Source organism: Hippichthys cyanospilos, chromosome 15 (genome assembly GCF_059441005.1).
Source record: "Hippichthys cyanospilos isolate Australia breed blue-spotted pipefish chromosome 15, RoL_Hcya_1.0, whole genome shotgun sequence".
NCBI lineage: Eukaryota > Metazoa > Chordata > Actinopteri > Syngnathiformes > Syngnathidae > Hippichthys > Hippichthys cyanospilos.
Genome location: NC_142383.1, coordinates 16621708 through 16634094, shown reverse-complemented (window position 1 = coordinate 16634094; position 12387 = coordinate 16621708). Strand labels below are relative to the sequence as shown.

General features: G+C 41.2%; 2 protein-coding genes across 2 annotated transcripts in view; one reads left to right on the top strand and one right to left on the bottom strand.

The window, feature by feature from the left end:
* The window catches only part of LOC148411971 (microtubule-associated serine/threonine-protein kinase 3-like), a 50225-nt gene extending 44407 nt beyond the window's left edge, over positions 1–5818 (bottom strand). The window contains 1 exon segment of the mRNA XM_088434831.1: positions 5621–5818. Within this exon segment, the coding sequence (XP_088290957.1) occupies positions 5621–5761 (141 nt within the window). The 5' untranslated portion in view covers positions 5762–5818.
* A 1606-nt stretch (positions 5819–7424) lies between these two features.
* On the top strand, positions 7425–12214 carry bcl7a (BAF chromatin remodeling complex subunit BCL7A). Its single transcript, XM_088435890.1, has 6 exons — positions 7425–7607; positions 9243–9324; positions 9560–9656; positions 9745–9894; positions 10420–10505; positions 10582–12214. Exons 1-6 carry the CDS (start codon positions 7516–7518, stop codon positions 10648–10650), a joined length of 576 nt encoding a protein of 191 aa, XP_088292016.1. The 5' UTR covers positions 7425–7515; the 3' UTR covers positions 10651–12214.
* The last annotated feature ends 173 nt before the right edge of the window (positions 12215–12387 follow it).

Genomic DNA, 12387 nt, shown 5'->3' with positions numbered 1-12387 from the left:
ACACAACATTTGGATTAATATTTCTTTTGTGGAATATGAATAAACCAAAACCCAGCTATTTTTAATCTATCTCAGAGGGAGGCCATTTTGCCACTTGCTGTCCACTGAAAATGACATCACAGTCGCTCAAGAATTGACCAATTAAGGTTTAGCACGTGAAAGTCACATGACCAAACAGAAAGGAAGCGAGCTCTCACCTGTTGTCTGAGTTCGGTCAAGTGACGCTCACAAGCTGAGCTATGATTGGTCGTTACCTGAGCAAATAGGATATCGTTTTCAAGCGACAGCAACTAGCAAAATGGCCGCCGCCCGGACTGATAAAAACAAGTGAATTTTTCTGTTTAATTCAAATCCCGCAAACACAATATCATATTTTGACGAGAGGAGCCGAGAACACGTTGTCGCAAATACACAAAAACAGACGATTTAAACAATAAGCTATAAATTTCAGATTTTTTTTGATTTATGAAAATTCCTAAGTCCTCATACCTGGTTTCCCCCCGACGATTGGGCGCATGGTACGACCCGACCGAGCGACATGTTTTCCGGCCTCTTGTCGCGTGTCATTCAAAGAGAGAGAGTCAGGTGTCAAAAATCAAAAAGACGGAAGGCCCGAGCGCCAAACGCTCTGTGGTAAAAGCAGACTTAAAGAGATTGCGTTAATCCTCTTAGCCGCTGAAGCAAACGCACAGACGGCGGACGCCCGTCCCACGAGAGAAAGTTAAACATTGGCCACTTTAGGCAAATACCGCCCTCAAACACCCACTCGGGGCAATGATGCAAACTTCGGGGGGGTAAAAAAATTCAATTCCTGTCTGCGAAGTTGCCATTATTTTTTAGACGGCTCCCCGCCCACAAATTTTGGCCAATAAGACGAAGCGACGGCAAAACCGCGACGCATTCGATTCAGTTCGCTGTGTTCAAAAGTGATCAGTAGGAACGGCAACTGCGTCAGGCTATCGCCCTCGACGGCACTGGGGCAATTGAAACATAAAAAAAACTGATTAAATCCTGCAGCCTTGATTTTTTTTTGAGATGTCAAGTGGACCTAGCGGCTAATTTATGCTAGTCGCTACGTTAAACTCTGACAACGGGCGCCACAATATCGCCACGCGGGTGATTTTAAAGTCATCGAATGTTTTTTGTTTCGACTATGACAAAGTGACGGCAAAAACACATGTATGTGCCGTACATACATTTGATTCAGCTTGGCGTGTTCAAAAGTGATCAGTAGGAACGGCAACTGCGTCAGGCTATCGGCAAAGTAATCAGAAAGTCCTCGATGGCACCGGAGCAATTGAAACATAAAAGTACCCAGATTAAATCCTGCAGCCTTGATGTATATTTTTTTGAGAAGTCAAATTGACCTAGCGGCTAATTTATGCTAGTCGCTACGTTAAACTCTGACAACGGGCGCCACAATATCGCCACGCGGGTGATTTTAAAGTCATCGGATCAGCCTGTATTGCTACTCTAGGGCTACTGATTTTGGTATAAAAACAAACAAAAAAAAGAAATATGTTTTTCTTGCTTGGTGAAAATGAAATGTAAACAAAGAATTCCCACTTAATTATGCACGATCAAATTTTTTACTAAGACGAATTGACGGCAAAACCACAGAACATGCACTTGATCCATTTGTTCAAAAGTGATCAGTAGGAACAGCAACGCAGTCAAGATATCAGCAAAGTAATCCGACTGCTCTCGATGGCACCGGAACGCTGCTAAGCTAGCGGCTAATTTATGCTAGTCGCCGAATGCTGACAACAGGAACCGCACAATAAAATATCAGCGTAATGTTGTTGTTTTTTTAGTGTCGTTTTTTTTGTGTTGTTAATATCGGGAGTCCGGACCGTCATTTTCCCCCCCGCACATAGACGGAACGTTTCATCCGATTTTTTAAATTCTTTCTGCACTGAAGAAGCTAGGAAGTAGCTATTTTTTTTTTTTTAAATCCCGTGAACGTTTCGACTTTTTGTCTGTACAACACTGTCCCGCTTCTCCACCGCAAGACGTTCGCCGCGTATTCTTGACAGTGAAATTTCAGCGGGCGCCCTGTTATCAGTCCAACGCAGCCCCGTTGATAGCGGGTCATGCTGGGCGCTGCAATCATTTACAGCTTTACTTCCCTAGAAGTAAAGTCAACAGGCGCTCGGGGACACAAATACAACGAACGCCCGCTCGAGATTTGTTTTCTCTCTCTTTCCTCATCTTCAGACCTCAGCAACAGCCCCAGGATGCTTGTTCAGCTGAGCAGGACGTTCACACCTACCAGAAGAGCTCGCGGGTTTTGGATGGCTTAAGCAACTCTAAAAGACAGTTCAAGTGACATCGGTTTTATAATGAAACCATTTTGCAAAGTCACTATCACACAATTGAGAAATCAATTCATGTTCCAATCAATTTGCTCTTAATTTGAAAATGTACTGTTCCCGTCATTAAAAATCCTTCAGTTCCCAGCGGAAACCTTGTTAAAGTCTCTAATACCCCCGAAAAGCCTTTGAAAACTGCTGGTTGAAACTATTTCAGTTATCTGAGATACCCTACACAAGACAGAAATTATTTCACCAACACAGATCAGCCAGGAAAATTGAAATCGGATCATTGGCTGCCTTTGACACCAAAAAAAATCATAAATCGGAGACATGCAAATGGGAACTTGAAGTAGGAATAGACGAATTAGAGTCAAATTCTAAAATCTGAGTCGTTTATTTGTTTTTATTTAAACAGTGGTGGGGTAAGACATGCTGGGATTTCCCTCGACTTGTTAGAATTTTACAACCGAGATATATATGGTCACAAGTTAAAAACAATCATAACAACATTCTTACGCAACCCTAATAAAGTTTAATATTGCCACTTATTTGAAAGCATGTTACTTTCTGATCAACATGTCCTAAAAACAAGCGTGAATTCAAATAGAAATTTCTCACCTGGTTCCAAATTCACTGACACCGAAAAAGATCCGCATTAAAGCCCTTCGGCGTGGTTTTAACAGCAGGCTGGCATGCACGGTTACTTTTATTACTTAAGAGCACACCTGCACCCTGAGGCCATGTCGAATTGTGTAATTTTTTTGTTTATTTTTTTTTGTTTCGGTGGAATAACCACTGCTGGGATTATCTTGACTGGCATGCGGCCCGGCGCTTGTCTGAGCCGGTCGCAAGCACCCAAAAGTTTTCCCATCCGTCTATTTCCGGAATAAATGTCATCTAAACATGGCCGGTACGCATACACACGCTGGGAGTAATCTGGAGAAGAAAAAAAAAAAAAAACATTCCTGACGAAGGCCACTAAAATAATCCATCACGTGTCGGTTGTATTCCTACTACAAAAACGCTGCTGACTCCCGATTGGATGCGCCACTTTTCCAAGATTTCACCTTGAATTAGTGGAGCGGCGGCACGTCGGGACACATTTTGACAACCTCCAGACGTGTCAAATTGGATTTCTGTTTGTTGTGCAACACCAGCGGGGAACTTTGGAGCTTTTTGTTCGGGCATTTAGCTCCTTTTAATGCTAAATACGTCTTTAATGCCCGCTCTTTTTGACATCCAATTGAAACAGAATGAACTCATTTAACCCCCAGACATGTGAACAAACATAAAACACATACGCGTTGGGTATAATATTTTGTATTACATGATATTTTGCACTATTATCATCATATGTGCTGTATATAGTTTCTTCCGCTTTATCTAGTGCTTCATTATCACTGCCCTTATTGGCCTAATACTGTTTTCTTTTGCCTACTAATATATATATATATATATATATATATATATATATATATATATATATATATATATATATATCACACATCAAAGCAGCGTTCATTTTGACAGCAATTTTTGCTTGAAGTCTTGTAATTATTGTCAAATTTTTGACAATGTCCGTTAGCCCGTCTGTGGCATTTCACGTTTGCATTATGCTAGCAGGTGTAAAAAACAACAACAACAAAAAAAAAAACAATTATACGGTTGCTTTGGTTAATTTTTTGATTTTTTTTTAATAAAAAAAATGTTTTTAAAGAGTCAGTTTTGCAGGAAACATCCTCTGAAAGTGACATATTGAAGCATGCACCCCTTTGACTCGAATTTAAAGAATTGTGCAAGCTAGTGAGATCAAACACAAAGAAATACTCCAAAGTTGCCCAAATAATTACACTATGTAATAATATTGAAAATTATCCTCAGGAGATTATGTATTTAAAACATGGGAGGGATTCTTCTATATACTTTTAACAACATATCACATATTACGTATGCATTTTTTTTTCCCACACACCTGGGAAAAAGTGACGCTATGCAGATCCTAACCTCCGCCAAGCACTTTGTCAACTTGACAAGAGCTGAGGAAGTGCCGAACTCATTGTTGGTGCGGCTGTGGGAAATTTCTTTTTTATTTGAACAAGTTTTTCCTCCTTGGAATGAGGAGTGTCCTGATGATGATCGTGCGCCATATGTCGATGCTAACGTTGTCGATAAAGTTGCATTCAAACGGCAGGTGATGGCCTGTCATTGTTGCAAATGATACGCTTATTTTTAACCGCTCCTTCATATTCAATGGGTTGTAAAGATGATTTAAAGGGGACGCGTTAGTTGTTTTTTTCTGTACAAATAAAATGTTGTTATAAGTGACCAGGCTCATAGATTTTTTTTGTGAATTAATAACCAATAACACTGTACAATATGTTCCTGAGACCCAGCCTATTCATTTGTGTCCACTATTGTGGACATTTGTTTTTGGTGGACAAATTTTGACTCAGCTACCTCACTAAGTCCTCGTGTACTCGGTAGAGGACACCGTGGCCTTGAAAATGGTGTCACACGCGGTTATGGTGAAATTCGTTTTGCTGACTTGCCGAGACAAAAATAAGTGAAAATAATAAGTCTCAAAAGAATATGAAGCTCGTTACAAGTGGTTTTTTTTTTTTTATTCGTGGGTTCAACAGTGACTCTCCTTGCCCACGGTATCATTGAATTTTTATCATTGTTGATCTTTGGGGAATTTTGATGAAACAATGCCAGCTGTAAATTTTTAAAATGTGGATCATAACGGCAAGTGATATTGTGGCTTTTCAGAGACACAGATATCGTAATATTAACGTAATATTGACGATATTATCGTAATGTAATTTCTTACGCTTAAAAGTGAACAAATCAAATGACTTAAGATATCATGATCATTTCAAACGCACCCCTCCTTTCTTCTTATGCAATGCGCAATTCCAACTTCTCATTTCACACGTGCTGAATTGTTTACAATGAAAAAGAAAATCTTGCTGAGGAACCCCAGAGGACCTTTTTGTAATCAAAGTTAAAAGGTTTCAACCCTAACTGACAACAAATATTTGTGATACACTTTAAGAGGATGCAAAGTGAGAAAATGGACAGGAAGATAAAGAAACGAAAACAAAAAAAGGTGCATTCGCTCAAAATTTACAGCTGTTTTCTCTTATATATTCTGTTATCTTTTGTGGCGTCTTCTTTTTGCAGAACACAAAAGTACACACAGATCTGACTTTGTTCATTGAGATGAAAATAAAAACCTTTGTCATGGCAATAGATCGCAGATGCGGTTCGAGAGTGAAAAACGCGATTTGATTTGGATGTTTTACCTTCTCGTCTTCTTCGCCCTCATCGTCTTCGGCACTGTCTGTATTTCGATCCTGTTCCACTTTGGAAACTCTGCCGAAATCCGAGTCGAGGTGGCCGCCTCTTGAGTCCACTTGGGCGGACGTGTCTCCTCTTCCTTCCATGGTCGTCTCATGCGAGAACGAGGAAAAGGAAGGAGCGAAGACCCCCCATTGAGGAACCCCCCCCCCCTCCCCTTTAAAAAAAGCGTTGGCTGCTAATTTAAAAAAAAAAGCACCTGCGCGTTAACTTAATTCTCTGCACGGTGGGTGCAAAAAAAAAAAAAAAAACGACCGCGGAAGTAAGCGACTGAGTCGTGGCTTTTCTGCACCCGGCGGCGGCGACAGTCAAGGATCGGGGGAAGAGTCCATATTTTCGGCAACAAATGCTTCCTTCGTCGGTCACCGCCGCCACCCGAGGTGTCAAACTTACATCTCGACGTCGTCTACTGGTCCGGACAGAGAGCGGCGCCCAAATGAGCCAAATGTAAACCACGCCCACGCGGAGCGGGAACCGACCAATCACGTCGCGGTGACTTTTGACCAACTTTAGTAATACGGAAGTCGTCGCGAGTTAAGCGTGACACGCGCATAACAATATTGTTTTTGGTTAATACAAATATTGCATTAAAGTAAAAAGAAAAATGTTTGAAAAGTTATAAACACTTTGAAAATTATTGTTTGAGCTTGAAGCATTACTATTATATCAGGCTCGGCACTGTTGTTTATGTTTCTATTTTTACTCCATATTATCCGTATTTATTATTTTGTCGATCAATTTGTGTTAATTTGTTCTTTTCACCTTGTATGTTTTTGCACGACCAATTTCAGAACTTTGTAAGCAGCAATGAGTGTTTTACAGCGCTAAAATTGTCGCCAGTTTATGACGTCACTTGATACTGGCCTGTAGTGTGACGTGCCTACGACGTAATATCTTCAGTGGGAAAAAGATACATTTGTGAACTGAAGCTTTTGTTGCTTTAAGGTCCCGGAAACTAAAGTCGATTCATTTCGGTACTGTCGTTCTGTAAGTTTATTATGGCAGAAATTATTTTATTTACATTCATATTGTAATAGAATACCAATAGATTTCCACCAAATCTATTGGTGGAAAACAATGCCTTAATGTTTTCTATCACGAAATTAAACATTATTTCAATTAGATACAGTATTCGGACAATCAAAAGGCTCAGAAGAGATTTGCTATTGTTTAAATCGTAAATGTATAAACTTTCTTGCCCCATTATATTATTTTCTCCTTTTTCTGTATTAAACTAAACATTACATATGTTCATTTGTATCTGTATTACTTACATTGTTTCATCTTGATTGTTCATTTAAAAACCCATGTATTTTGTTTGATGAATACTATCAACGTTTTTGAAAGAAAAAATCATTGTGGCTATAACTACTTTAAAAAAAATTATAAGCATTTTTCATTTTCAAGTAAAACTAAAGTTAAACTTTTTGGAACCGAGTGAGTTCGTGCAGCAGCAATAGCGGCCTCTGCCGGCAAAAGTCAGAAACGTTGGCTAGAAAGGGTTCCATTATACCATTTTGCAAACGCACGTTCGCATCTCAAACGGAGCCTAAAGTAACCGCGAACCGGCTTGTAAACTACAAGGATTTTAGATGTGAAATATGACCGTCAATTCGACATTATTGTCCAAACTTTTTTTTCTAGCTGATGCTAGCCAGTCTTTTCGCCCCCCCCCCCCCCTGCTCACCCCGCCCTTTCCCGTGTGCTTCCCTCGGGCCGCGCATGCGCAGCTATCCCCGCTGTGCGCCGCTCTCTCCACTGTTTGCATTGTGTCTGAACAGAAGAGCGAGCCGGACCGGCGAGCCCGTCCTTCGAATATTAAAACCCCCCCACCGCGGCAATGTCGGGCAGGTCGGTCCGCGCGGAGACCCGCAGCAGGGCCAAGGATGACATCAAGCGAGTTATGGCCGCGATCGAGAAAGTACGAAAATGGTAAGCGGTGGTGGTGGAGGGGAAGGCGGCGGGCGGGGAGGAGGGGGGGAGACAAAAAGCCGTCTCTCCGGTTATCTAACGAGAGAAAGCGGCGTTGGGGGAGGATGGCGAACCGGAATTAAAACAAACAATCGCGATGCTTTTTGTTTACACGATCGAGCGTGTGTGTACCGGCGGAGGGGAGCTGTATGTAACCCGGCCGCCGAGCGGCTCCCCCTCGCCGCGCGGTGGAACCAGGAGCCATTTCGAAAGCGGTCACATGAAGCCGCCTGACGCCGAGCACGCACGGCTTTGAACGCCCCGGGGGGGAATCCGATTCTCGATCCGGCGTCCGCGATCGACTCGGAGCACTTTGAGCTGCTTTTTAGTTTACAATCAAGCGGGTTTTTTTTTTTTGTCGAAGCGAGTCGGGGAACGAGGCTCCGGGGTGGCGGTGGGGGTGGGGAAAGGGGAGCGGGAAGTGGGCTGCCGGGACAGGCGGTGGGTGCTTTTATTACATTTAATTATCTCAATTAAGTGTATTTTCTTACAATCGTCACGTTTAATTAGGATTTGCACTTGCATTTGTTAAATTAGGACCGCATAATGCCCGGTCACAATGTTACGTGGCTTTAGCGCATATGCCCTGGGGCCAGAAGTTATAAATAATAAGAATTGCAATTCCATGCTCAATTATTATTTACAGTTTGTGTGAAATCAACAAAGGAAGAATGCTTGCCCGAATGTAAATCCCAATTGCAATGATAGACACATTAGAGGTTAAAAAAATATAGGAGTAAATTCAAACCTTTTATAAAGAGATTCAAGAATTTGATCTTGTGTTTTAAGCACATAGTTTCTCTATGTACAAAAAAAGGACAAAAATTGTAAATGTTACCAAGTGGTCCTATTCTATTGACCCATATCGAAATTGTATCATACTTGATTAGCATTAGCAAGACACATTTGCTAACTAATTTGTTACTTTACGTTCCTGATGTATCCAGAATTTTAATTATAATTTTGGTAAACTACTACTCCAGTTAGCGTCTACAGTTTGTGTGTCTGAATTTCGCATAACGATAAAATATTTGCTAGCTGTTGCCCAGTCATAATCGTACATATGGTGAATGCGCTACATTAGATCAAAACCTATTAAAATGACAAGGCACAAATGTATCAGGAATTGTAATGAGAATTTTGGAATTCTACTATTTAAATTAACATTTACAGTTGATGTGTATGAAACTAGCAAAACGACAAATGTTTGCTAGCTATTTGCTAGCCCGGTAATAATTACACATACGTAGACGCGCAGTGTCAGATCAGAATCTATTATGGTTACACACTACAAATGTATCAAGAATAATAATTTTGTCAGACTACTACTCCAATTAGCATTTAAATACTTGTGACATAAGTACTGTGCTAATTTCTTGCTAGCTTGTATCATCTAATCGCAACGTTGGAAGCATATTTCCTGGGTCGGAATTTTAAAATTGCGATTTACAGACATTTATTTTGGTGTTATTGTCAGAGTAATACAGCTCAGTTGGTTTGAGGGACGTTAGCAAAATATTTACATGTTGTTTGACGAAGCTAAACGTAAAATGTGTTGCTATTCGCTAACAAGGAATTCCGATGATTTGTGTCCAGGGAGAAGAAATGGGTGACGGTGGGAGACACGTCCCTTCGTATCTACAAGTGGGTGCCAGTGACGGAGCCCAAGTCAGATGATGTGAGTAGGCTCGCAAAATTCCGGGAATTTACGAAGCTGGAAACTTTACATGGGAACGGCATTTTGACTAGATTTGGGAAGGACCCAACTTTCAAGTTTTTCGAGTTATGTGTCGACATTTTTTTTTTTTGCTTTGTGATACACCAAGATAGAAAGAACAAAGAGCAAAAATTCCAATCCCAATAGTAAAAATCCATAACGAAAAAACTATGTTTTTCTTTCTAATTTCTTGAAGAAAAACAAGAACAAGAAGAAGGGCAAGGATGAGAAATACGGTTCCGAGTTGACCACTCCAGAAAATAGTTCCTCTCCCGGCATGATGGACATGCACGGTGAGCCTAAAAAAAAAACAACCCCTTCCTGTCCCTTATTTGACCTTAAAAAAAAAGATTTCAAATATTGAAATGCTGTGTTTTCCAGATGACAATAGCAACCAGAGCTCCATTGCCGACTCATCACCCGTCAAACAGGAAACAAGTTGTAGCACCAGCCCGGCGCCGGAGTCCACCGGAGCGTCTCATCGTGAAAATAGTGACGTCAAGGCCGAGCAAAGTCCTGATACGAAAAGGGGTAATTCCCACACGACCACGCCCTGATCATTTTTTTTAAACTTATTCAATCCCAAAGACGTATTTTTATGTTTTTTTAAAGAGTTCCCGGGAAATTTTATATTTTGCTATTTTTCAAGTGTTTCGATTCAATCGGATTCGGATTTTTGGGTCTACAATTGGATTCAGAATCGATTTTGGTTTCAAAACGAATTTCGATCCGATTTCTGGCGCACAAAAAGAGACAGTGCCGTTATTTTTAATTTTACACCCATCAAGTTTTTAATTGTCAGAACATGCCTTTTTCACATAAACAACATGTGGACCATAATTTTGTTTTTGGGACATTTTAAATCGATAAATCGATCCTGGTAAATGAGAACCCCGATTCTTATGTGAATCCATTTTTGGACACGCCCCTAAAATATACTTGGGTATTATTTACCAAAGATAAAACAAGTCTTTGGGTTGATAACATTTTCTATCGCTGTTAGCGAAATAGGCTAATGTGAGCGTTGTTATTTCATTTATGTTGCCGCCATCCCAGTTAAGACGGCGGCGGCGGCGGAAGCGACGGAGCGCGCTGCCAAGCGGGACGCCGACAAAGACTCCCCGGATAGCAAAGCCGCTCAGGTAACCATGACAACCGGTTACTCTGTAGCCACGACGGACGGCGGAGCCTCCGATTAAAGTGCTTTTTGTCTCTCAGGATGTGGACCAGGAGGCCCCGCCCCCCAAGAAGTGCAAAGTGGAGTCTCAGGACTTTGAGGAGAGTTAAAGGTTCCTCGACGCCTCCCCTCCATTAACTCGATTAGGGCTAATGGACTCACTCAAGACACCCCCCCACTCAACACCCCCTTGTACCAAAGGGAGAATCGACCCCCCCCCCCCCCAACCTAATCCCCCTTTCTTTCAACCACGGATGTTAGAAATTTGATGCCGCGCTTCCAGTCCACCAACAAGGAGCATCCGCATGGATGGAGATCAGGGAGGATTTCGGGGGGGTTCCTGGATGGTCCCGCTAGACTGATTTTAGGATTTCTTTTCCTCAGGAGGGTCAACGCACTGTTATGAAAAATGGATCACGGGGGAAAAAAAGTGCTGCTGTTAGTGGAAGTCTCTTCTCTCTCTCCATGGAGGCGGCATCCCGCTTTTTTTTTTGTGCCATCTTTTTGGTTTTGCCTTAAAAATTCATCAGCTAGTTCAGTTATCTTAGTAAAAAATCAGGAAGCAATAGCCCGCTTTTCTTCGTTACGCCGCCTCGCAGGATTAGAGGACGGCGTTTAATGGTGCCATCTTTTTTTTTTTCGCCTTAAAATTTATTCCATAAAGCACACTACGCAATTCATTCAGTTAGCAAATTTTAGCAGAATGTTTGGAGGCAATTTGTGGAAGATTTGTCTTGATGCTAACTTAACTTGCTAGCTACTTTCCTATTAGCTTAGCATAAAATCTGAAAGTTACTAGCTACCTTCCCATTAGCTTAGCATAAAATCTGAAAGTTACTAGCTACCTTCCCAATAGCTTAGCATAAAATCTGAAAGTTACTAGCTACCTTACCAATAGCTTAGCATAAAATCTGAAAGTTACTAGCTACCTTCCCATTAGCTTAGCATAAAATCTGAAAGTTACTAGCTACCTTCCCATTAGCGTAGCATGAAATATGAAAGTAGGGGGGGAAACAGAAAATAGAAGAGAGAAAAAAATTGTTCTTATTTTAAAATAGATTCATCCGGGTGATGGTCATCCTAACTCCCAGGAAGGTTAGCGTATCTTAGCATCGAGGAAACCATGTAGGAAAGAGCGATGCTAATTTGTCCCCGTCAAACATTTTCTCGCTAACATTTTGCCGTATTTTGGTGCTGTCTAATGGCTGGATTCGCATGGATCTCTACTTGAACTTCCCACGGTTAGCAGACTAGCTAGCCGGCTAGCTAGCGGGTGCGCGCACATGGTCAGAGAGAAGAGGCGCTGTTTGGAGGACGGATTAGCATATACCTCATTCCCAGTCCAGCCGCGCTGGAGTTTCCAATGCTATTCTCTTTTGACATTGACACAGTGTAATTAATTAGCATTAATACGCGTGCTCACTTTTTTTTTTTCAACATGTTGTAGCTTTTCAGCCCATTTGAGCCCAGGAGTCGCTTCTAAGTGTGTTCACAGTGTGAAATCTTGTACCTTTTTTTTTTTCCTTCTTTCTCTTCTCACAAACTCTGGACCATTTTTTTCCACTTTAGAGCTTGTACAGATTTATGCTTTGGTTTGAATTATTTATTCCATCGGTAGTGCTCGGTTTTTATCGTCCAATGGTTTTGTTTTCTTAATAAAACTGTTAAAATGTTGGACTTTTTTTTTTTCTTGCACACATGCTCTAGATTTTTTAAAATTAAGCTCTTAAAATCTGTATTTTTGTCATTTTTGTACCCCGTGGCTGTTTTAGGTTCATTTTGACTATTTCCAGGGGTGCTGTATTTTGTCAAATCCTTTGAAAGCACCCAAAGAAGACACTAGGGAG

Bases quoted from the DNA above. Each gene is read 5' to 3' on its own strand.
- bcl7a (XM_088435890.1), top strand. From the start codon at position 7,516: ATGTCGGGCAGGTCGGTCCGCGCGGAGACCCGCAGCAGGGCCAAGGAT. The intron at 9,325-9,559 runs GTGAGTAGGCTC...AATTTCTTGAAG, and splicing joins CGGAGCCCAAGTCAGATGAT to AAAAACAAGAACAAGAAGAA. The intron at 9,895-10,419 runs GTAATTCCCACA...CCGCCATCCCAG, and splicing joins AAGTCCTGATACGAAAAGGG to TTAAGACGGCGGCGGCGGCG.